The sequence below is a fragment of the Musca vetustissima genome, unplaced genomic scaffold, assembly GCF_032173495.1.
Source record: "Musca vetustissima isolate MV318-11 ecotype Yass unplaced genomic scaffold, APGP_CSIRO_Mvet_v1 utg18700, whole genome shotgun sequence".
Lineage (NCBI taxonomy): Eukaryota > Metazoa > Arthropoda > Insecta > Diptera > Muscidae > Musca > Musca vetustissima.
Window position 1 is genome coordinate 248,823 of NW_026879984.1, and position 26,026 is coordinate 274,848.

The 26,026-nt window shown below is 34.2% G+C and overlaps 1 protein-coding gene across 1 annotated transcript in view; it reads right to left on the bottom strand.

Moving 5' to 3' along the window:
* The window catches only part of LOC133325235 (breast cancer anti-estrogen resistance protein 1), a 74,244-nt gene extending 48,894 nt beyond the window's left edge, over positions 1–25,350 (bottom strand). The window contains exon 1 of the mRNA XM_061534016.1: positions 25,276–25,350. Coding sequence (XP_061390000.1) covers positions 25,276–25,350 — 75 coding nt within the window. The remainder of the gene's footprint in view (positions 1–25,275) is intronic.
* Positions 25,351–26,026: the final 676 nt, after the last annotated feature.

Genomic DNA, 26,026 nt, shown 5'->3' on the forward strand with positions numbered 1-26,026 from the left:
ATATACGGGAGCTGTATCTAAATCATAACCGATTTTCGCGAAACATAACACACATCATTCTAGACCTAATTCATTACGCTGTGCCAAATTTCGTGCAAATCGAAAGACATATATTGACTTTGGTGCACCATTTACATTAAATCGGAGGAAAATGTATATGGGAGCTATATTAAAATCTGGACCGATTTTCAGGACATTTAACAAACATCATTCTAGACCTAATACAGTACTCTATGCCAAATTTCGTGCAAATCGAAAGACATATATTGACTTGGTGCACCATTTACATTAAATCGGAGGAAAATATATGTAGGATCTACATCTAATTCTGAGCCGATTTTCACGAAACTCAGCATACATCATACTGGACTTAATTAAGTACGCTTTGCCAAATTTCGTGCAAATCGAAAGATATATAGGGACGTTTATTCACCATTTACCTAAAATCGGACGAAACTATATATGGGAGCTATATCTAAATCTTAAGCGATTTTCGCGAAACTCAGCACACATCATTCTAGACTTAATTAAGTACGCTATGCCAAATATCGTGCATATCGAAAGATATAGATTGACTTTGGTGCACCATTTACATTAAATCGGACGAATATATATATGGGAGCTATATCTAAATCTGAACCGATTTTCAGGAAATTTAACACACATCATTCTAGACCTAGTACTTTACGCTGTGCCACATTTCGTGCAAATCGAACGATATATAGGGACTTTGGTACAACATTAACGTTAAATCGGACGAAAATATATATGGGAGCTATACCTAAATCTGAACCGATTTTCATGAAACTAAACACACATAATTCTAGCCTCAAATAAGTATGCTATGCCAAATTTCGTGTAAAACGATAGACATAAAGGTACAAAAATATCTATGGAAGCTATATCTAAATCTGAACCGATTTTTCCCAATTTCAATAGGGTTCGTCGTTGGGCCAAATGAGTGAACTGTGCCAAATTTCATCTAAACCGGATCATAAATGCGACCTGTACTTTGTTTACAATTTAACACCAACAGGCGGCCGGACGGACGGACATACATACATCGACTCATAAAGTGATTCTATGCATATTCTCAAAAGGAACCATGTGTCTATCTCGTTTCCTATTGCATGATACAACCATATGTACCAAAACATAATACCCTGTACCACAGTGTGGTGAAGGGTATAAACATTAAGTACTGAAATTATTCTAAAAATTTGAAAAAAATATTTTTTTTTTATAAATTTTCGCTGGGGTAATACTTTAAAGAGGAATTTATAAAAAAAAACTTGAACCAATAATTTTTAGAGTTTTTCATTTTTTTAATTGAATAACAATATTAGGTGTAATATTAAACAAATATTTTCTACATTTTACACTATCCTCCTCCTCCATCTAGCAATTGTTCTGGCTATTCTCGGAGTTAGATAATTTTTCTCAGAATATGACATTTTCAGCACTTACATCATTTTAATAGTTGTAAATCTAAAAACAACAACAAAAACACACAATACCTGTTAACAACAATTGTGGGTCCAACTGAAGTGTGAAAATGTTCACTTCCTTCCTCACCCCCTTCTTCGCTACCGTACCCTACCCTGCCAGAGATAATTTATATGTGTTTTACTAAGAGCCTAGTTATTTGAAATATTGCCACATTTGGACCTGATGTTATTATTTTTCGTTTTGTTTTTGTTGCTGTTGTTGTTGTTGTTCATCCATTTCAACTGTAATGTCCATTAAAATTGTTAAACTGTGTAAACATTTATTTTATTTCATGACTATCTGTCTGTCTGTCGTTCGGTCTAATCGGCTCGTCTACTAACCGAACGAATGAATGTCCACGGACTATAAAGATTTCAGTATTGCCATTTAGGTAGCCTCTCGGTTGTGTTGGTTGTACTTGGCCCCTGTCAGTCGCCGCTGCCGACGAGTGTAATAATCTTAGCTCGTAACTCGTAAACTGGCTCCATTAGATACGTTTTTACATACCTACATTGATACATTGGTATGTACATATGTATATCACAGATAGTGTAGTAGGTACGTGTGCAAGCACAGATATAATATTTAGTACTTGCCAGCACTTAAATTGATAACACAGAGCGAAATGAACTGAACAGAAATTACTGGCCCGAGTACAACTACCTGTTGGCCGGTTGGCCGAGGGGATTTCTCTTCGGTTCGCTCTTTAACAAGTTCATGAAAATGTAGCAGCAAATGTTATTGATTGCTGGCAGGCAGGCAGGTTGGCTGGCCAGCTAAGTTGTTCATTAATCTGATTGGACGGAGTCCGCCGAAGTGCACCGCACATTTGAAATGTGTTAAGTTTATTAACCATTAAAACTATGAAACGAACATTTTGAAGTACTTCATCTATTTCTTTTCGAAATTTACTTAAGGCTACTCTAAATCTGGCAGACTTTATAAATTTTCTTCATTTTTTATTGTGTTGTTGTTGTTGTCGTCGTTATTATTATTATTGTTATTGCTGTTCATTTTCTAGCGCCTTGATTACATTTTGATTGGTTTTTGTTTATATTTTGGGGAACGATTGCAAAATGCACACACACAGACTCACACTCACACATCAAACGCGTCATTCAGATAACGACAAAATCGTTAAAATTATGATCTTCAATGATAATGTCGTAAAACAAAATTCGTTGTTTACAACATCGTCGACAACATACGTCATCAACATTTTGATGGGGGATATTATGGAAAACGGAGAAAATAAAACACATTGAAGAACCCTAAACAGATGTTTTGCCAATAGTTTTATTCAGACTCCTGTTGAGTGCAGATTTGTATAAACAGTAGATACTTTTTTCTGAATTGTTGAATACAAGACAGGATTTTTTTTAAATATTGTTTTTCCATAGATTAAAAAATATAGTATTATAATTTTTAAAAATGTTTTTTTTTTAAATATTTAAATAAAAAAATTAATTTTTTAACAAATATATTTTGAAGATCAAACACTGTGTGGATTTTTTAATTTTTTTTTAGTTCCTGGCAGGCGTGGATATTTATAAACACTTTTTTGAAATATTTTTTGTTGGAATAGATTTTTGAAATTTTTTTTTTAAAGTTCAGAGGTCTGATTAAAAAAAAACAATTGTGCAATTAATTGTTTTCTTTAAATCCGATCTCTGAATTAAAAAAACAAAATCAAAAAACTATCCCAACAGAAAATATTTAAAAAATGTGTTTATAAAAATCCACGCCTGCCACAAGCTTAAAAAAATTAGGCGTAATATTATAATTTTTAAAAATGTTTTTTTTAATAATTGAAGATGAAACACTGTGTGGATTTTTTAATTTTTTCCTGGCACACTTTTTTGAAATATTTTCTGTTGGGATAGATTTATTTTTTTTTAAGTTCAGAGGTCGGATTAAAAAAAAAAACAATTCTGCAATTAATTGTTTTTTTTTAAATCCGATCTCAGAATTAAAAAAAAAAATCAAAAATCTATCCCAACAGAAAATATTTCAAAAAAGTGTTTATAAATATCCACGCCTGCCAGGAGCATAAAAAAAATTAGGCGTAAATTTTTAAAAATTATTTTATATGGCTGGATTTTTTTTTTAAATTTTATATTTTATACTTAGACCAAAAATTTTATAACCTTCACCACACTGTGGTACGGGGTATTATGTATTTGTGCATATGTTTGTAACAGGCAAAAGGAACTGGGATAGACACATGGTTCCTTTTGAGAATATGCATAGAATCACTTTCTGAGTCGATTTATGCATGTCTGTCGGTCCGTCCGTCTGTCCATGTTAAACTGTAAACAAAGTACAGGCCGCATTTTTGATTCGAAATGGATGAAATTTGTCACAGGTCCTTTAAATTTCGTGAAAATCGGTTCAGATTTGAATATAGCTCCCATATATATTTTCGTCCGATTTTATGTAAATGGTGCACGGAAGTCCCTATATATCATTCGATTTTCACGAAATTTGGCGCATCCTACTGAATTAAGTCTAGAACGACGTGTGCTAAATTTTGTGAAAATCTGTTCAGATTTAGATATAGCTCCCATATATGTTTTTGCCCGATTTTAGGTAAATGTTGCACCAAAGTCCCTATATATACTTCGATTTGCACGAAATTTTGCGTAGTGTACTGATTTGAGTCTGGAATGATTTGTGCCAAGTTTCGTGAAAATCGATTCAGATTTAGATATAGCTTTGATATATATTTTCGTCCGATTTTATGTAAATGGTGCACGGAAGTCCCTATATATCCCTCAATTTGCACGCAATTTGGCATATCTTACTGAATAAGGTCTAGAACGATGTGTGTTAAATTTCGTAAACGTCGGTTCTGATTTAGCTCCCATATATATTTACGTCCGATTTTATGTAAATGGTGCACGGAAGTCCCTTTATATCTTTCTATTTGCGCGAAATTTTGCATAGCGTACTGAATAGAGTCTAGAATGACTTGTGCCAAATCGGTTCAGATTTAGATATAGCTCCCATATATTTTTTCGTCCGATTTAAGGTAAATGATGCGCCAAAGTCCCTATATATCTTTCGATTTGCACAAAATTTCACATAGTGAATTGAATTAAGTCTAAAATGATGTCTGTTAAGTTTCGTGAAAATCGGTTCAGATTTGAATATAGTTCCCATATATATTTTCGTCCGATTTAAGGTAAATGGTGCGCCAAAGTCCCTAAATATCTTTCGATATGCCCGAAATTTGGCATAACGTACTGAATTAACTCTGGAATGATGTGTGTTAAGTTTCGTGAAAATCGGTTCAGATTAAGATATAGCTCCCATATATATTTTCGTCAGATTTTAGGTAAATGGTCCACGGAAGTCCCTATATATCTTTCAATTTGTACGAAATTTTGCATAGTGTACTGAATTAAATCTAGAATTATGTGTGCTGAGTTTCGTAAAAATCGCTTCAGATTTAGATATTGCTCCCATATATTTTCTCGTCCGATTTAAGGTAAATGGGCCTCCGAAGTCCCATATATCTTTCGATTTGCACGAAATTTGGTACAGCGTACTGAATTAAGTCTAGAACAATGTGTGTTAAATTTCGTGAATATCGTTTCTGATTTAGATATAGCTCCGATATATATTTTCTTCCGATTTAAGGTAAATGGGCACAGTGTACTGAATTAAGTCTAGAACTATGTGTGTTAAATTTCGTGAAAATCGGTTCAGATTTAGATATAGCTCCCATATATATTTTCGTCCGAGTTTTTGGTAAATGATGCACCAAAGTCCCTATATATCCTCGATTTGCACGAAATTTGGAATAGCGTACTGTATTGAATATACAATGATGAGTGGTGAGTTTCGTGAAAATCGGTTCAGATTTAGATATGGCTCGTTCGATTTTAGGTAAATGATGCACTAAAGTTCTTTTATATCTTTCGATTTGCGCGAAATTTGGCACAGCGTACTGAATCAAGTTTAGAACGGTGTGTGTTGAATTTCGTAAAAATCGGTTCAGATTTAGATGTAGCTCCCATATATATATTTTCGTCCGATTTAATGTATATTGTCCCAAAGTCCCTATATATCTATCGATCTGGAACGATGTGTGTTGAATTTCGTGAAAATCGGTTCAGATTTAAATAGAGGTCCCATATATATTTTCGTCCGACTTTATGTAAATGAGGCTCCGAAGTCCCTATATATCTTTCGATTTGCACGAAATTTGGCATAGGGTACTGAATTAGGTCCAGAATGATGAGTGCTAAGTTTCGTAAAAATCGGTTAAGATTTAGATATATCTACCATATATATTTTCGTCCGATTTAATGTAAATTGTGCACTTAAATTGGTTTTTAATTACATTTATATTTTCTAAAATTTTTACACCATATACTCCATGATTTTGATTTTTTTCCTAACACTTTCAAAAAAAACTCAATATTACCTAATGCAATTTTCCTTGTCTATAAAATCGTTTCTCATAACATTGTTTTATTCGTCTATTTGCTTACATGAAAATGGAAAACGTGCAGACAGACTTCTTTGTTAAGGAAATCCATACATAGCCATTTTCAAGGTTATCTAACATGCTGCTTGGTAGTCGTGTGCAGTTTTGTGTTTTTTTGTTTTCTTCCTATAATTAAATTTTCTTCGTTTTTAGCTGTATCGTGTTTTGCTTTTAACACTTCATTTTCCAATGAAAAAAAAAAACATTTTTATAGCATTTTTTTCCACTTGGGCAATATTCGTTTTTCATAAGCTTATTTTTTATGTCGTGTACGTGAGTTTATTTCAGGTATGCAGGCGGGCAGAGAGACAGACAGCCAGGTTTTCGTAAAGGGATGCAGTTTGATATAAAAAAAAACAGCAACAAAAAAATCAATATCTGGCCCTTAGATCAAATGCTTTGGATATGATGTGAGAGTGTATGTTGTAATCCATCAGTAAATAAAAATGCACTTGTATGTAAAAAAGTAAAGGGTAAAAGTAAAATATTTTCTAAAAAACATACTTTTTTATTTAAAAATATTAAAAAAACCCCATTTCATAAAAAATATATTTTTTTTTAAATTCTCGCTTGTGTGTAGCATCAAAAAATATTTTTTTTTAATTCATGTTCCCTTCATTTTTATTATTTTCTTGTAGATCTGAGTTGTGGGTCATTAAAAGCGATAAATGTGGGTTGAAGACATCCAAACGTGACCCCTTCCCCCCATTTGATCATTTTAATGGCTTTTCAAGGGAATGGATAAAAAAAAATTATATCAAAAATGATCATGTCATTTTCTCCTCATTTCATTTTCTTCTCATCAAAGAATGCATATCTTTTGATCAAATCAGGCCAACACTTAATTTGTAGACAAAGAGGGGAGAGGGAATTGTTGTAACACACATTTAACATTGTGATCATTACGATCATAAATATTCTTTTTCTTTCTAACATTTTTTTTAATTTTTATTGTTTTACATATGAATGTATGTGTGTACGTGTGTGTGGGGGAACTCTCTTCTTCTTGTGTGAATTAATTTTACTTCGAACAAAATCCCAGCAGCTTTAAACCGACCAGTCGTGTCTCTGTCAAGCACATGTTGGAGACCAACAACGTCAGAGTAGAAATAAGAAAATCATGTGTGACGTTTTTTTTTTTCTTTTGTTGTTGTTGTTGTTGGCTGTGTAAAAGCTTTACATTATTTTTGATGGCCTTACAAATATTTTTGGTTGTTGCTGTTATTGTGTTTTTTTATTGCTGCCAGCCATTCAATCAGCCCCAGAGAGGAGCCCCCAGGCATTAGTCATCAGCTTCACATGGTTTGCATCTTCGTATCTCATTTATGATGTGCTTTTTTTTGAAGATTATGGAATTTATGAGTGTGTATGAACGTATGACCGTCTGGGGCCAAAGGTATGAACTGCCCTTGTTGGCTGGTGTTAACACACAGAAAGCATAAAACCGATTTGTGACGTCAATTTAAATTCGTCTGCTTAAATTAAACGGAAATTATTTATAATATTCCAAGAAATAAAAAAAGGGAATTACTTCAATGCAACTGACCAACCAACCATCATCTTTCGTCATCATGTAATGGTAAAAATTATTATCAAAAAAAAAAAAAAAAAAAAAATTGGCCTTCATACGGAAACCCGTTTAATTTTTGTTACTGGTTTTTTTTTTTTGTGGAAATGAGTTTTTAATGAAATTTTTAAATCATTTAGTTTAATGTCCATATCCATTTGGATGATTATTAATCACATTTTTTTTCTTCACAAATTTTATGTAAACATTTTTGGGGAGGAAATTTTATATTGGCAGTTTCTCCCTTGAGAGAATTGATAAATTGAGGCAGACTTGCCAATCAAATAAATTTCGATTTGGGCGGGATTTTGATAATTAAGAAAACATGACCACTATTAGACATTTTTTTGTCAAAAGTTTTCAAAATTTATAAATTAGGGGTCAGGGTATTTTAATGGGAATAAAAAAACAATGTGTAAAATAATCAAGGCTTTGGGGAAAATAAAAATTATTTTTAAAAGGGAAAATCAAGGCTTTAAGGAAATTATAATAAAATTTTCAAAAAAATTATCGCTTTGTTAAAAAAAAATATTTTTTATACTGTACACAACTATGTTGTCAGGGTATTATAGCATTGTGCAGCCCCCCAGAGTTTGTAACGCCGCGAAATATTGGACCTAGACCCACCTTTAAGTATACCGATCGCCATATCTCGGATAGCTAAGTCGATTTAGATATGTGTATTCGTCCGTCTGTCCATTATAATTTGTAAACACGATACAGGCCACAGTTATGGAACAATCTTCACGAAATTTTGCATGTATGGGGTTTGGCCAATGAAAACCCTTATTGCTTTGATAAAGATCGGTTAAAATTTAGGTGATGAAATGGACCAAATACTTATTTTTTGTTGATTTTTCTGGTCGCTCCAGAGGCTCAATCATCCCAAGAGAGAAGGAGAAGGGGATTGGGCCGAAGAATAAGCATGCCTGTTTTGATAAAGATCGGTCAATATTTAGCGGTCCAAATGGACGCTGACTTTTATGTGAAAAATGACAAAAATTGTATTATATAGCGTAGTGGTCCTAAACCCACCATTAAGTATACCGATCATCATATCTCGACTAGCTGAGTCGATCTAGACATGTGTATCCGTCCGTCCGTCTGTCCATTATAATTTGTAAACGCGATACAGGCCGCAGTTATGGACCAATCTTCACGATATTTTGCATGTAGGATGGGTTTTGGCCAATGGTAAAGATCGGATAATATTTAGAAGGAGAAGGGGATTGGGCCGAATAATAAGCATGCCTGTTTTGATAAAGATCGGTCAATATTTAGCGGTCCAAATGGACGCTGACTTTTGTGTGAAAAATGACAAAAATTTTATTCTATAACGTATATATTTTCTCCTGATGGGCATATACCCTAGAAGTTGACAGTATATCCAAGAGGAGTGGTTGGCCTTTAAATTGATACCAATTATATTGTCGTATGTACTTGGATGTGGGACTTACACGTAAATATTTACGGGTGCTTACGTTCTGAGATATTATTTAGTAACCCATTACCACACTAGAGGGCGGAAAAATACCGCTGATCGCTTTACAATTTTCCATGCAGATCCAGTTATGTTCAAGGACAACGCCTAAAATTTTCGGTAATAATCAGATAAAAATTTTGGGTTGAATTGGACCGAAAACTTATTTTTTTGTGTTTTTTCGAGTCGATCTATAGGCCTCAATTGAAAGCCGAACATAACAACACAACCCAAGGTGAAGGGTATCTGTACTGTATAAATATCGCGAAATATTGCCCAAGCTCAGAATATAGAACCACAGAGAGTTAGATTTTCGTGGAAGTTGCGTAGGGTATCATATGGTCGGCCGCGACCGACTATACTGCTCCGCTCATTGGGTTTTGCTTGATTTTTTGAAAGATCTACCACACACTTTGGTGCTGCATTATTTTTTTATACCCTTCACAACACTGTGGTACAGGGTATTATGTCTTTGTGCATATGTTTGTAACAGGCAAAATAATCGAGATAGACCCATGGTGCCTTTTGAGAATATGCATAGAATCACTTTCTGAGTCGATTTATGCATGTCCGTCCGTCTGTCCGTCTGTTATGTTAAATTTTAAACAAAGTACAGGTCGCATTTATGATCCGAATTGGATGAAATTTGGCGCAGCTCATTTGTTTGGCCCAAGCACGAACCCTATTGAAATTGGGAAAAATCGGTTCAGATTTAGATATAGCTCCCATATATATTTTCGTCCGATTTAAGGTAAATGGTGCACCAAAGTCCCTATATATTTTTCGATTTGCACGAAATTTGGCACAGCGTAATGAATAAGGTTTAGAATGATGTTTGTTAGGTGTCATGAAAATCGGTTCAGATTTAGATATAGCTCCCATATAAATCTTCGTCCGATTGAAGGTAAATGGTGTACCAAAGTCCCTATATATTTTTCGATTTGCACATATTTTGGCATAGAGTACTGAATTAAATCTAGAATGATGTGTGCAAAGTTTCGTGAAAATCGGTTCAGAGTTAGATGTAGCTCCCATATATATCTTCGTCCGATTTAAGGTAAATGGTGTACCAAAGTCCCTATATATCTTTCGATTTGCACGAAATTTGGCACAGCGTAATGAATAAGGTCTAGAATGATATGTTTTAAATTTCGTGAAAATCGGTTCAGATTTAAATATAGCTCCCATATATATTTTCGTCCGATTTTACGTACATTGTGCACCAAAGTCGCTATATATCCTTCGATTTGCACGAAATTTAGCACTGCGTACTGAATTAAGTCTAGAACGATGTGTGTTAAATTTCATGAATATCGGTTCAGATTTAGATATAGCTCCCATATATATTTTCGTCCGATTTAAGGTAAATGGTGTACCAAAGTCCCTATATATCCTTTGAGTTGCACGAAATTTGACATTGCGTTCTGAATTAAGTCTAGAACGATGTATTTTAAATTTCGTAAAATTCGGCTCAGATTTAGATATAGTTCCCATATATAATATTGTCAGTTTTTGTATAAATGGTGCACCAAAGTCCATATATACTTCCATTTGCACGAGATTTAGATTTATAAGTAAATTAAGAACTAAAAATGTGGCCGAACATGTGACACGTTTCGATGAAATCGTTTTAGATTTCGATATTTTGCTTTAAATGTATTTACATAATTTTGTCCCATTGTAAGAAGCAACTCTATTTTTTGTATAGGTAGCGGAATGACATGTTTAATTTCATGTTAATGGTACTTCAAATATGCGACGTCTGTTAGGATGCCATCTGTTGAAAATACCCAAAGTGGTGAAGGGTATCATATAGTCGGCCCCGTCCGACTTTATTACTTTCCTTACTGTGACAATCCACACTTTGTTGCAGCATAGAAATTTTTTTAATAATTATATGAAGCCATATAAACGCAGAAAAAATTTATTAAAATGATAAAACATTTGTATGGTATTTTGAAAAAAAAAACTAAGTACCCTATGAAATGACCACACTCGAATCATTGTGAATCAAATTGGCGTCTGTCGCAAAATAATAACTTAATAGACAAGTGGTTCTGAGAAAAATTACAAAAAACCATTTAGAGTAATTAAATGAAAAAAAAAAATATTTTCTAAATGGACGTTTGCGGTTTATTTGAAATACCTAGCCTTGTTACCACGTCAAGTTTACAAGGGTGGGCAGTGGCAGGCGCCAAAAAAAAAAAAACCGCCAACAAAAAATTAAATTGAATGGTATTGAACGCTTTAATTTGTTGAAATGATTTTGTGTGTCAGCTACACTCACTATACAAAATATGGCATTTGAATATTAAAAACAAAACAATTCTGAGAAATTAAAATGACTGGCTTTTGTTATGCGATTGAATATCAATGGGATTTTGGAAAACAAAGAGGGTAACGAATTTGTGTGTTAAAGCGTTTAGTTTTCAAAGCAATGAAAAATGAAAACAATAACATAAATTAAATTCAATTTTGAATCATTTTTTGTTATACTTCAAATGAGTTTTTATCTATGAAATTTTGTTGAATATAAAAAATATACATATTAAAAAAAATTATTTAAATTTTTCTATATACAAAATAATTTTTAAAATTTTACTGAATATAAAAAAAAAATATTTTAATTTTTTGATAATACTTCTCCTGAATATAATTTAATAATAGAATAAATTATTTTTTTTAATATTTCATTTCCCGACCATAAGCTGCATATTATGACCTAACAGCAGTTCAATTTATTGTTATTAATTAATTTTAAAATAATTCTTTAATAGTTGATAATTAACTCAAAATAGCTGGAAGCTAATAAATCTTTGCTGCCATTTTGCTGCCAATCATCCATAAATTTAATTCAATTTCAATCGGAAAACCTAAATACTTTTTAATGTAGTTTAATTAATATTTATTGCTGATAAATGGCACTACCATCCGATGACCGCCCCCCAACATATCCGCCAACATTGAACCCACTCCATCCTCAATTTTTATTTAATATTTTATGCATCATATGTGAGGATTGTCATAATTGAATATGATTTAATTAAAAATTAATTGTGGTCATGATATCCGCAAAGTGCATGAAATCACATTTCTTATGGGGATGAGTTTAAATTTTAAATTTCATATTTAAAATGTAATAGAAAAAAAACCAGTAAGGAAAGTAGTAAAGTCGAACTGGGTCGACTATATGATACCCTTCACCACTTTGGTATATTGTATATATGTATCCATACAATTGTATATCAATGTTCCCTTGAAGGAACATTTCGGGCAGATTTAGAGTCGTCTGCGTACCAAGGGATAAATTTATGGAAAACGATTTATAGCAAAATTGATATACGCTATTCGGACACCCGTTCGAAATACATATGAAAGCTATGGCTGCATCTACACCAATTTCAACAAAATCCAATAACTTCATTCATATCTCAATTTGATACGATGTGCAAAATGTCGCGTTAATCGGACAAATATTAGGAGTTTGGTGCACCATTTATTTAAAATCCGACGGAAATATATATGCGAGCTATATCTAAATCTGAACGAAACTTCACAAAACTTAGCACACATCATTCTAGACTCAATTCAGTACGATATGCGAAATTTCGTGCAACTCGAAAAATATATAGGGTCTTTGGTGCACCATTTACATTAAATCGAACGAAAATATATATGGAAGCTATATCTAAATCTGAACCGATTTTCTCGAAACTTAACACACACCATTCTACTCTTAACTGAATACGCTGTGCAAAATTTCGTGCAAATCGAAAGATAAATAGGGACTTTGGTGCACCATTTACCTTTAATCGGACGAAAATATATATGAGAGCTATATCTAAATCTGAACCGATTTTCTCGAAACTTAACACACACCATTCTACTCTTAACTGAATACGCTGTGCAAAATTTCGTGCAAATCGAAAGATAAATAGGGACTTTGGTGCACCATTTACCTTTCATCGGACGAAAATATATATGAGAGCTATATCTAAATCTGAACCGATTTTCACGAAACCTAGCACACATCATTCTAGGCTTAAATAAGTACGCTGTACCAAATTTCGTGCAAATCGAAAGATAAATAAGGACTTTGGTACACCATTTACCTTAAATCGGACGAAAATATATATGGGAGCTATATCTAAATCTGAACCGATTTTCACGAAACTTTGCACACATCATTCTAGACTCAATTCAGTACGCTATGCCAATTTTCGTGCAAATCGAAAGATATTTAGGGACTTTGGTGTACCATTTACATTAAATCGGACGAAAATATATGTGGGAGCTATATCTAAATCTGAACCGATTTTCACGAAACTTAAGACACATCATTCTACTCTTAATTCAATACGCTTGCAAAATTTCGTGCAAATCGAAAGATGCGTAGGGATTTTGGTACCCCATTTACCATCAATCGGTCGAAAATATATATGGGAGCTATATCTAAATCTGACCCGATTTTCTCGAAACTTAGCACACATCATTCTAGACTTAATTCAGTACGCTGTGCAAAATTTCGTGCAAATTGAAGGATATGTAGGGGCTTTGGTGCCCCATTTTCATTAAATCGGACAAAAATATATACGGGATCTATACATAAATCTGGCCCGATTTTATCGAAACTTGACACACATCATTCTAGACCTATTCTAGACCTATTCTAGCCTCAAGTTAGTACACTATGTCAAATTTCGGGCAAATCGAATGATGTATATGGACTTTGGTGCCCCATTTACCTTAAATCGGACGAAAATATATGTGGGAGCTATATCTAAATCTGACCCGATTTTCTTGAAACTTAGCACATATCATTCTGGATCTAATTCAGTACGCTATGCCAAATTTTATGCAAATCGAAAGATATGTATGGATTTTGGTACAGCATTTACCATCAATCGTACGAAAATATATATGGGATCTGAACCAATTTCAATAGGGTTCGTCCCTGGGCCAAACAAATGAGCTGTACCAAATTTCTTCCAAATCGGATCATAAATGCGACTTGCACTTTGTTTACAATTTAACATGGACGGACGGACAGACGGACGGACATGCATAAATCGACGAATCAGAAAGTGATACTATGCATATTCTCAAACGGAACCATGGGTCTATCTCGATTATTTTTGCCTGTTACAAACATATGGACAAAGACAATACCCTGTACCACAGTGTGGTGAAGGGTATAAAAAATCCACGCCTTTGGTTGGACGCTGAAAGATATTTTTAAAAAATCCACGCCTATTTTGGTTACTTTAAATAATTATTTTTTAAAAATTGGTCAGATCCTGATTTTTTTTTTTGAAAATTTAAAAAATAGTTAGATCATGAACAAATATTTTTTTTTAATTCCATTGATTTTTTTTTTTTGTTTTTTGGAAATGTATGTCATTCAATTTTTTTTTCATTTCATTCCAAATCAAATCATGGGGGTAACTCCATTGCCACAAACAAAGGCTTGCATATCATGTAGTTCTTCTTAGTAGATTACCAATTGCTCCCCAAAAAAAAAAATTCCCAGTAAATTAATCATAAATTCCAACTATGTTGTTTTAATGGTTGTAGTTGTTGCTGTTGTTGTCTCAACCAGCATTCAGAGAGCGCAACTTGCTTTTTATCATCTCCGAAATTAAAGCGAACAAATAAATGTGTGGAATTAATATCAAATTACATGGATTTATTGCCCAATCAGTCTGGACAATTTCGAAGTTCTGGCGAACAGTTGTTAGTTTATGGATCTGTTGTCATTCCAGAACGTACTCACACACTCTCTCACACACTCACACTGATTCTAATCCGAAATTCCTGACAGCACAAGAGGAGTGAGATACTAACCAGCACACACTCACACTCATGCAGAACGAAAGACACACACACATTAGGGCCGCCGTCAAAATTTGAAGTGCCACACTGGCGATAAGATATGGAATTGCTTCAAGAAAAAAAAACCATTCCGAATTAGTAATGCATTTCTTATCAAATGAACGAAAAAAGAAAAAAAAGAGAAGCAAAAAAATAGTTTACCTACTGCCTAGGAATTTAATCTGTAGTTGTTTTTTGTTTTGTGGGGAGAGGTAGTTTTTTACATAAATTGTATTTCTCTTTTAATTGCCTTCTGTTTTGTGTAGTTTGTTGAAATTTGAAGACATTTTAGTCTTTGGCTTTTGAGGTTTTTGTGGTAGCTGCTGCTGTTGCTTCCTCGGTGAAATGAGGTAGACAAAGACAGAAAGAAAGACAAAAAGGGGGCCAAGCTGATATCTCAGCAGACGGTAATCCAAGAAGTGATGCCATTTTATGACCATAAGTGTTTCCTTTGATGTGCTGTTAAGAGTATGGCATGTATCCATCCATCTACCAGCCAAAGCTTCCTAAGCCAAGCAAACAACTCAGACATCCAACCAGCCAACCAACCATCCGATCCAACCATTTACCCAACATTGTTGAGAAGGAAGTCTGTAATTGATATTAATTGTCTGGTTTTGATTTTCTTTTTTTTTGCAAAATCTGCATTTCCCTGCTTCTCAAATTGCCTTGACATTTTCATGTTTCAACTGGATTTTTTCCCCATCTCATGCAGCTCTGCTGTTTTAATGGACAATTTATTCGATATTAAATGATTGATAAATCTTCTGTCAATTTGTCTCTATATTTTTGTCCATATTTTGCATGCCAATGCAAACAACCACAACAACAAGTAATAATATTGAAGAAGTGAGACAATATTTATTGTAAGAAATATTTTTTGAAATTTATGGAGAAATTAAAAAAAAATTTGGTTTTTTCAAAGAGTATTTTCTATTTTCCTTAAAGGGCCGTACACAGGAGTGGGCTATTTAAAAATATATTTAAATATATATTTTTTATTCCAATTGCATATTTATACCCTACACAACTATGTTGTCAGAGTATTATAGCTTTGTGCAGCCCCAAACGTTTGTAACTCCGCGAAAAATTGGTCCTAGACCCACCTTCAAGTATACCGATCGTCATATCTCGACTAGCTGAGTCGATCTTGACATGTGTGTCGGTCCGTCCGTCTGTCCATAATAATTTGTAAACACGATACAGGCCACAGTTATGGACCAATCTTCACGTAATTTTGCATGTACGATGGGTTCTGCTCAATAAAGACCCCTATTGTTTTTGGTAAAGATCGGTTAATATTGAGGGGATGAAATGAACCAAATACTTAATTTTTATGCGTTTTTCTGCTCGCTCCAGAGGCCGCAATTATAGTCCAAACATCGCGAATTTTTACATGGAGAAGGGGATCGTGCCAAAGAATAAGCATGCCTGTTTTGAAAAAAATCGGTCAATATTTAGCGGGCCCGTCCGACTATACAGCTCCGCTCACTGGTTTTTATACCCTACACAACTATGTTGTCAGGGTATTATAGCTTTGTGCAACCCCAAGAGTTTGTAACGACGCGAAATATTGGTCCTAGACCCACCTTTAAGTATACCGATTGTCATATCTCGACTGGCTGAGTCGATCTAGACATGTGTGTCCGACCGTCCGTCTGTCCTTTATAATTTGTAAACACGATACAGACCACAGTTATGGACCAATCCTTACGTAATTTTGCATGTAGGATGGGTTGTGGCCAATTATTTTTGGAAAAGATCGGTTAATATTTAGGAGATGAAATGGGCCAAAAATTTATTTGTGTAGCTTTTTCTGGTCACTCAAGAGGCCGTAATTATGGCCCAAACACCGCGAATTTTTGCATGGAGAAGGGGATTGGGCCAAAGAATAAGCATGCCTCTTTTGATAAAGATTGGTCAATATTTAACGGGTCAAATGGACCCAATCTTTTATGTGGAAAATGACAAAATTTGTATTCTCCTGAAGGACATAGAGCGGAGTAGTTGATAGTATATCCAAGAGGAGTGGTCGACCTTTAAATTGATACCAATTATATTGCCGTATGTACTCGGATGTGGGGGTTACACTTAAATATTTACAGGTGCTTACGTCTTCAGATATTATTTAATATGAATTATTACCACACTAGAAGGCGAAAAATAGCCCTGATCGCTTTGAAATTTGCAATGAGGTGCCAGTTATGGTCAAGGACAACGCCTATAATTTTCGGTGATGGTCAGATAATAATTTTGAGATGAAGTGGACCGAAAACATAATTTTTTTAAGGTTTTTTCAAGTTGATCTATAGACCACAATTATAAACCGAACATCACAACACAACCCACGGTGAAGGGAATCTGGAAAAGTAATTAGAAGGGCTGTACTAAATATTAGTAATATTTGCGGACCTCTAGTCGGTCAAGAGAGTGTAAATATCGCGAAATGTTGCCCAAGCTCAGAATATAGAACCACAGAAAATTAGATTTTCGTGGAAGTTGTGTAGAGTATCATATGGTCGGTTCCGTCCGACTATACTGCTCCGCTCACTGGTTTTTAAATATTTTTTTACAAAATGTCCATATTTTTTAAATATGTTTTCTTCGAACACCAACTAAAATTCAATTATGAATCCTTATATCCTGAAATCTTAAGAGTTGTATAAAAGATGTTGAATGATGGATGGCTAACTAAATGTTATAGTTATATCATCATACAATTACGCACACACACACATCTACTCACTTACATGCCCCATAGACACAGCAACCATAAACTATGATTGGCCGATGACATTGGAGCAGATGTATCAGTCTTGCCATATCCACCATGCCAAAGAGAATAGAAGACAAATAATCAAACTAACTATTTGTCTGTCTAAATGTCTGCAAACACACACACACAGACACACTTACAATTTAACTCTTCTCAAAATGGATACTTTTCAGTAGAAGACCACTAAGAAGAAGGAAAGGAGGCAACATTGTGTTTGACGAATAAACACAGTCGTGTAATTGGATCTGGGTTTTAAAAGATCATTGTCATATTACATTCTCGCTGTTGTTGTGTTGTTGCTGCTGCTTCTTGCCATTTGTCTACAAATAATGCGTGTCATCATCACTCAGATCTCTAAATTTTGTAAGAGCTGTACTTTACGATAGGGATGTGCCATGTACCATTATCTTAAAGAGTTTGCCGATATTCTAAGAAAGAATTTAGTTTTAGTTTTTTAGGATATTTTCTTGTTGATACAAAGCAGAAAAAAGACATGCCGAATGATCCTTTTTGAGATTACTAATCATAAACAAAAAGGTTAACCTTTAATGGTATTTTAAAATATTTGAAAAATAGTCATAGAGAAAAAAATGAGGTTGTATTGATATGGTGATAAATATCGTAGAAAGAAATATTCATCGATTTTTTTAGAGAGCAAAATATACTTCGTTAGATACATAATTTTAGAATAGGACGAAAACCGGTAAGGAAAAAAACCAAAGTGATAAGTGGCATCTTTATTGGACTTCGACTAGCAAAATTTTGTGTCCATGGAACAAACGCTGATTGTTTGGTGCACCATTCACATGATAATGGGAACTATATCAAAATCTGAATCCATTTAAAAATAAGTATATATTATAGCTCATTCTATGCTCATTTTGGTACGCTATACACAATTTCGTTCCAATCTGACATTTTCTTTTTTTGGTTTTTCTTTCGCCTAAAAAAGGCATTTTAATTTTCTGTGATCTAAAAAGGCATTTTAAGGCCTTTAAAGGCTTTTATCGCCTAAAAACGAATTTAAAGGGCTTTAAAGGATTCTATCGCCTAAAACATGCATTTTAATACTTTTAAAGGCTTCTATAGCCTAAAAAGGCATTTTAAGGCCATTAAAGGATTCTATCGCCTAAAAACGCATTTAAAGGCCTTTAAGGGATTCTATCGCCTAAAAAACGCATTTAAAGGCCTTTAAGGGATTCTCTCGCCAAAAAAGGCATTTTAAGACCTTTAAAGGCTTCTATCGCCTAAAAAAGGCATTTTAAGGCCTTTAAAGGCTTCTATCGCCTAAAAAAGACATTTTAAGGCCTTTAAAGGATTCTATCGCCTAAAAAGGCATTTTAAGACCTTTAAAAGCTTCTATAACCTAAATAAGGAATTTTAAGGCCTTTAAAGGCTTCTATCGCCTAAAAACGCTTTTAAAGGCCTTTAAGGGATTCTCTCGCCTAAAAAGGCATTTTAAGACCTTTAAAGGCTTCTATTGCCTAAAAAACGCATTTAAAGGCCTTTAAGGGATTCTATCGCCTAAAAAAGACACTTGAAGGCCTTTAAAGGCTTCTATCGAATAAAAAAGGCATTTTAAGACCTTTAAAGGTTTCTATCGCCTAAAAAAGGCATTTTAATTTTTTATCGCCTGAAAAGGCATTTAATGGCTTCTATCGCCTAAAAAAGGGATTTTAATTTTCTATCACCTATTTGCATAAACTTAGACGAAATTATATATGTACCGGCTTCAATAAAAAAAGTAAAACATATCAATCCAAAACCTATTCAGAACACAAAGCAAAATTCCGTGTCAATTGGACAAACCTAAGGTCTTTGGTGCAGCATTAACATGAAATCGGGCGAAATTACATATATGTGGGAGATATCTCTAAATTTGAACCGATTTCCAAACAGTTAAAAATACGTCGCTCTAGGCCGAATTAGGTTCATTATGCAAAATTTCGTCTTCATCGAACAATCATGGGGTGTTTGTTGCAGCATTTACATGAAATCGGTCAAAAATATATAGGAGAGCTATATCTAAATCTGAACCGATTTCCACCAATTTCAATAGGGTTCATCCTTAGGCCAAATAAATGATCTGACAGCCTCATTTATATGAAATCGGACGAAATTACATATGAAAGCTATATCTAAATCTGAATCGATGTAAACTAAATTATACACTCTTCTATCATGAGGCAATTTGATACATTATGCGAAATTTCGTATAAATCGAACAAACCTAAGGCGTTTGGTTAACGATTTACATGAAATCGGACGAAAATGTATATTTAGGAGCTATATCTAAATCTCAAGCGATTTCCCCAAAAAGAAGTACACTTCGATCTAGATCGAATTAGGTTCGCTAGGCAACATTTTGTCTTCATCGAACAATCATGGGGTGTTTGGTGCAGCATTTACATGAAATCGGTCAAAATATATATTGGAGCTATATCTAATTCTGAACCGATTTCCACCAATGTCAATAGATCAAATAAATATTCTGACAGACTGACGGGTGGACCTGCATGAACTTCTCAGAAAGTGATTTTTGGTATATCCTCCAACCAAACTATCGGTATATCTGTTACATACGACTGCCCATCGAAAGATATAATCAAAGGCAAAAACCTGCACCCTTGTGTACTATCGGTATATCTTGTTTCCTTCTAAGTGCTACATATAACTGCCCATAGATATAATACGCTGTAGCGTTGTGTAGTGTTCAGCATACAACATACAAATGCCGACCACTGTGTATTCAGATTTGAAAATTTTACATATGTCTAATAAACGGTTCGAAAAGATTATATGATTTTGTTTTCTTCTCATGTTCTCCTGTCTTCACATTGCAATAGAACTATATGTCGGATAAATGAGTGATGACAGGCTAACTCTACGTTTGAGTGACGTTGCACACACACACAACACTCACACACATATGATTTCCTTATATTGGCTAGATTTTCCTTGCATCTATTCACCTGAAATGGAAAACGAAATGGTCAACAATGCTGAGATGTTAAGTCCGGACCACCATTTGGACTGAGATAGGTAAAATAATATCGCCAGCAAATGTCGGATCTTCTTTGCAAAACTTAATGCAGATGCAGTGTGATGAAAATGATGACCACAATGATGATGGCTATGAGCGAGTCAGCAAGTGAATGAACGAATGGTTGGCCATTCGACCGTTTAAGTGTTTTTTTTTTTTGCTTTTTTCTGATACCATAAAATGAAGTGATTCTTGTCTTTCTATTTTCCGCCAATAAAGGTCTGGCTGGTCTGGTACTACTTCAATTGTGCGTGTGTGTGTGTTTGGCCCAGAGACGCTGATGCGATGATGCTCAGGCATGCTGACAGTTTGAGAGCATCATGCATTGCCATATGCAGATCAGTTTGGCCTATCCATACACTGGCCATTATTGTTATTGGCGTTGTTGTTTGGTTTGCTGTTCGAGTATAGAGCTATGTTATTTGAATTGGCGAACAATTCCTCAATTACACACCATTAGTCGTTACATTAAACTTTATGGTCAGGCTGACTAAACGCCTGGCTGGTTGGTTGGCTGGCTGCCTAGCCAGGGGCTGGCACATCGATGATTATAATACTGATGATGTGGTGGCCTGATCTTTATTCAAATTTCTAAGATGTTGATTAATCTTGTCAGCAAACCTCCGCCAGAATGGATGATGAACACACATACACAGGTCGGTCGGTCGTTCGGTAGGTAGGTACTCTCATGAAATTGAAAGGGATTTTTAAAGTAATTGATCTCAATGAATGGTAATTCAAGATGAACTGATTTTTGACCGCTGAAGAGGAAAGTTTAAAAGCCAATGACACTTTCCAAACGAAATAAAAAAATGGCAATGATTTTTTAATTTCTGTTTTTTTATAATGAAAAATAAAAAATATATTAAAGTTTTATTTAATGAAATATTTTTTTATATTTAAAAGCACATTTTTATGGCCCTTTTTTTAATATTCCATTTTGCTCTGTTTTATTTTTTTGTAATTTTTTTCATAACCCGCATATAGATAAGATTTGCTGATAATGCCTTTTTGCTAATATTGTATTATTATATATACATAAATATGTATATAACAAACAAATACTCATAGCCTGACACAGACACCACTACCACTGTGACTCACATCAATTGTTGATTTTGAGGGTTATAAATGGCAAAGCCATTTCCGATAAGACAGGGCAAAGAAAAAAATAACCATTAGAACACTTTTGTTTGGAATAGTAACGAGTTTGGTTTTTGCCAATAGATAAGGGTCTAAGTGCTAAAAAAAGTGAATCGAACAAACTTAGGGTCTTCGGTGCACCATTTACATGAAATCAATCGGAAATATATACATGTGGGAGCTTTATCTAAACCTAAATCGGACAAATTTCGGATATTTTTTACCTTTTAAGTAAAATCAGATGCAAAATATATATGAGAGCTATAACTAAATCCGAACCGATTTAAATAATATTTAATATATATCGTTGTAGGGCAAAATTTTGTGTTAATAGGACATGCATTGGACCTTTTTTGTAGCAATTACATAAAATCGGACGAAAATATATATATGGCCATAATCTAAACCTAAGTCACTCTACCAAAAATGTTAAATTTTGGTTAACTTTTTGAGATCCCGAATTTCGATATTTCAGGACGTCTATATATATTTTTCAACCACAATGGATGTTGTGTCATATTTTCGGCTCTCTTGGGGCTAAAAATCTCTCTAACAAAAATTATTAATGTTTTTATTAATTTATCTTTCGAGATGAGCAATGAACCTGCAACTTCGATCATCTCGAAAGGGAAATTAATAAAAACATTTACATGAATGATCCTTCGCCCCCAAAAAAGCATAAAACTTAAAAAAAAAACTTTAAAAATTATTAATATTGACCCAAGTTTCCGTGTAGCCCGGCAATTTTACGATACCCGGAATATTCGGTATTTTTAGGATTTCAGAAATGTTTCTCAAACAAATTGACCGATGGTATTTTGGAATCTCATTAGGTGGGAAATCTTCCTACCAAAAATTTACAATATAGATCCATCTTTACGTATAGCCACCCTTTAAAATTACCCCCCAATGTTCGGTATCCCTAAAATGTTCCTCGACCACTTTCGACATTTCCAAAATATACAAAATTAATATAATTTTCACCCCCTCGAAGTGGCTGTAATTTTCACATTTCGAGTTGGCACTTCACTTGGCGGAGAGTATAGAATATTCGGCAGGGTAGATTTTAACAATGGTTTGCATTTTTTATACCCTACACATCTATGTTGTAAGGGTACTATAGCTTTGTGCAGCCCCAAAATATTGGCCCTAGACCCACCTTTAAGTATACCGATCGTCATATCTCGACTAGCTGAGTCGATCTAGACATGTGTGTCCGTCCGTCTGTCCATTATAAATTGTAAACACGATACAGGCCACAGTTATGTACCAATCATCACGAAATTTTGCATGTAGGATTGGTTCTTGCCAATGAAGACCCCTATTGCCTTTGGAAAATATCGGTTAATATTTAGGGGATGAAATGGACCAAAAAGTTTATTTTTGGCGGGTTTTCTGGTCGTTCCAGAGGCCCAAACACCGCGAATTGTTACATATAGAAGGGGATCGGGCCAGAGAATAAGCATGTCTGCTTTGATAAAGATCGGTCAATATTTAGCGGGTCAAATGGACCCTGACTTTTGTGTGAGAAATTAAAAAAAAATATTCTATGGCGTATATATTTACCCCTGAAGAACAAAGACCCGAGATGTTGATAGCATATCCAAGATTAGTGGTTGACCTTTAAATTGATACCAATTATATGGTCGTATGTACTCGGATGCGAGAGTTACACTTAAATACCTTACGTATTCAGATATAAGTTAGTAACCCATTACCACACCAGAGGGCGGAAGATCGCTTTGAAATTTTCCATGAGGATTCAGCTATGGTCAAGGACAACGCCTATAATTTTCGGTGAAGATCAGAAAATAATTTTGGGATGAATTGGACCGAAAACTTAATTTATTGTGTTTATTTCGAGTCGATCAATTATAAGACGATCATCATAACACAACCCACGGTGAAGGTCAAGAGAATGCAAATATTGCCCCAGAATATTGAACCACACAAAGTTAGATTTCCGTAGAAGTTGTGTAGGGTATCACATGGTCGGCCCCGTCCGACTATACTGCTCAGCTCACTGGTTTTAATATGCCAAAGAAACAAAGTTAAAATTAGGTTCATAGGAAATATCAATGCCCTATTTTTTTTAAGATCGACTCCAGAACAATATTTATACCCTACACAACTATGTTGTCAGGGTATTATAGCTTTGTGCAGCCCCAAATGTTTGTAACGCCGCGAAATATTGGTCCTAGACCCACCTTTAAGTATACCGATCGTCATATCTCGACTAGCTGAGTCGATCAACATGTGTGTCCGTCCGTCCGTCCGTCCGTCTGTCCATTATAATTTGTAAACACGATACAGGCCACAGTTATGGACCAATCTTCACGAAATTCTGCATGTAGGAAGGGTTCTGGCCAATGAAGACCCCTATTGTTTTTGGAAAAGATCGGTTAATATTTAGGGGATGAAATGGACCAAAAACATTATTTTTTTCGGTTTTTCTGGTCGCTCCAGAGGCCGCAATTATGGCCCAAACACCGCGAATTTTTGCATGAAGAAGGGGATCGGGCCAGAGAATAAGCATGCATGTTTTGATAAAGATCGGTCAATATTTAGCGGGTCAAATGGACCCTGACTTTTGTGTGAAAAATGACAAAATTTTTATTCTATGGCATATATATTTACTCCTGGAGGATGTAGACCCCAGGAGTTGATAGCATATCCAAGAGGAGTGGTTGGCCTTTAAATTGATACCAAATATAGTGATGTATCTACTCAGATGTGGGAGTTACAGTCAAATATTTACAGGTGCTTACGTATTCAGATATTATTTAGTAACCCATTACCACATTAGAGGGTGAAATATCGCGCTGACGACTTTGGAATATTTCATGAAGTTCCAGTTATGGTCAAGAACAACGCCTACAATTTTCAGTGATGATCAGATTAAAATTTTGCGATGAAATGGACCGAAAACATAATTTTTGTATGTTTTCGAGTAGAGTATAATCCGAAAATCACAACACAACCCACCGTGAAGGTAATCTGGACAAGTAATTATAAGGACTAGACTGAATATTCGAAAAAAAGTAAGGAAGAGGTGTTTTTGGCCTCTAATCGGACAAGAGGGGGTAAATATTACTCAGACTCGGAATAAACATCCTCAGAAAGTTAGAGTTCGTGGTAGTTTTTAGGGTATCGACTCCATAATAGTAAATATTTTGGTTTTTTTTTTAAGTTTAGAGTAATTTAAGAATAATATTCCCATTAATCCCATTTTTTTTTTTTTTTTTTTTTTTTTTTTTTTATATTCATTTCAGATATTTCCGTTTCCAAAATACCTTGAAATATTTTTGTTACCTTTAAATATTTCTATTACGGCTATTTTTGTTTTCAAATTAATTTCTACGAATTCGAATATTAGTCATACCAAAAAAATTAAAAAAAAACATCCACAAACCTTATTAATTTTGGTGGGTCTTGTGACCGGTACATCGTAATCCAATGAACAGTAACCGCTTGATTTATCCAACATTTTGCGTTTGATTGTGTGTGTTCGATGATGGGGTACAAAATAGCACTTCAAAAATGTTTCAAATTTTGTTTTCTTAGAATATAAATTTTAGAAAACACTTGTTTGCAAATGGGGTTTCAAATTTCTTGTGTTTTTTTATTTTATTTTTTTGGTTAACATGTTTAACATTTTCACGGTTGATTGGAAGAAAATCAAACTTCTTAAATTTCTGGATGCAATTTTTGTTTTGATTCGAGCTCTCTTTAAATATATTTAATCCAGGACAATATAAATAAAGGAACTCGAATGGAACTTACAATGTTGATTTCACTGGTTTCAAAATTTGTTTCTTCGTTTTTTTTCAAAATCTTGTTTCAATTTTTCAAAATGTATTCCATTGAAATAAATAAAAGGCACTATCACGTTATTTTTATTTCAATCATGTTTGCTATGGACTTTTTTCTTTGCACTTTTATTGTCTTTTCTTTTTTGGGTTTCCGAAAAAACAAATTCGCATTTAACACAAAAATCAAGTTTCGAAAACAAAAAAAGACAAACTGGCAGAATATTGAAATACAGCACAGCAGGCAAAGATTGAACGATCATCAGGCAAATATCACCGCAATCATCATCAACTGCGACGTTGGTATTGTTGCTATTGTAGTTGTTGTTGTGGTTGTAGTCAACAACCCAATCC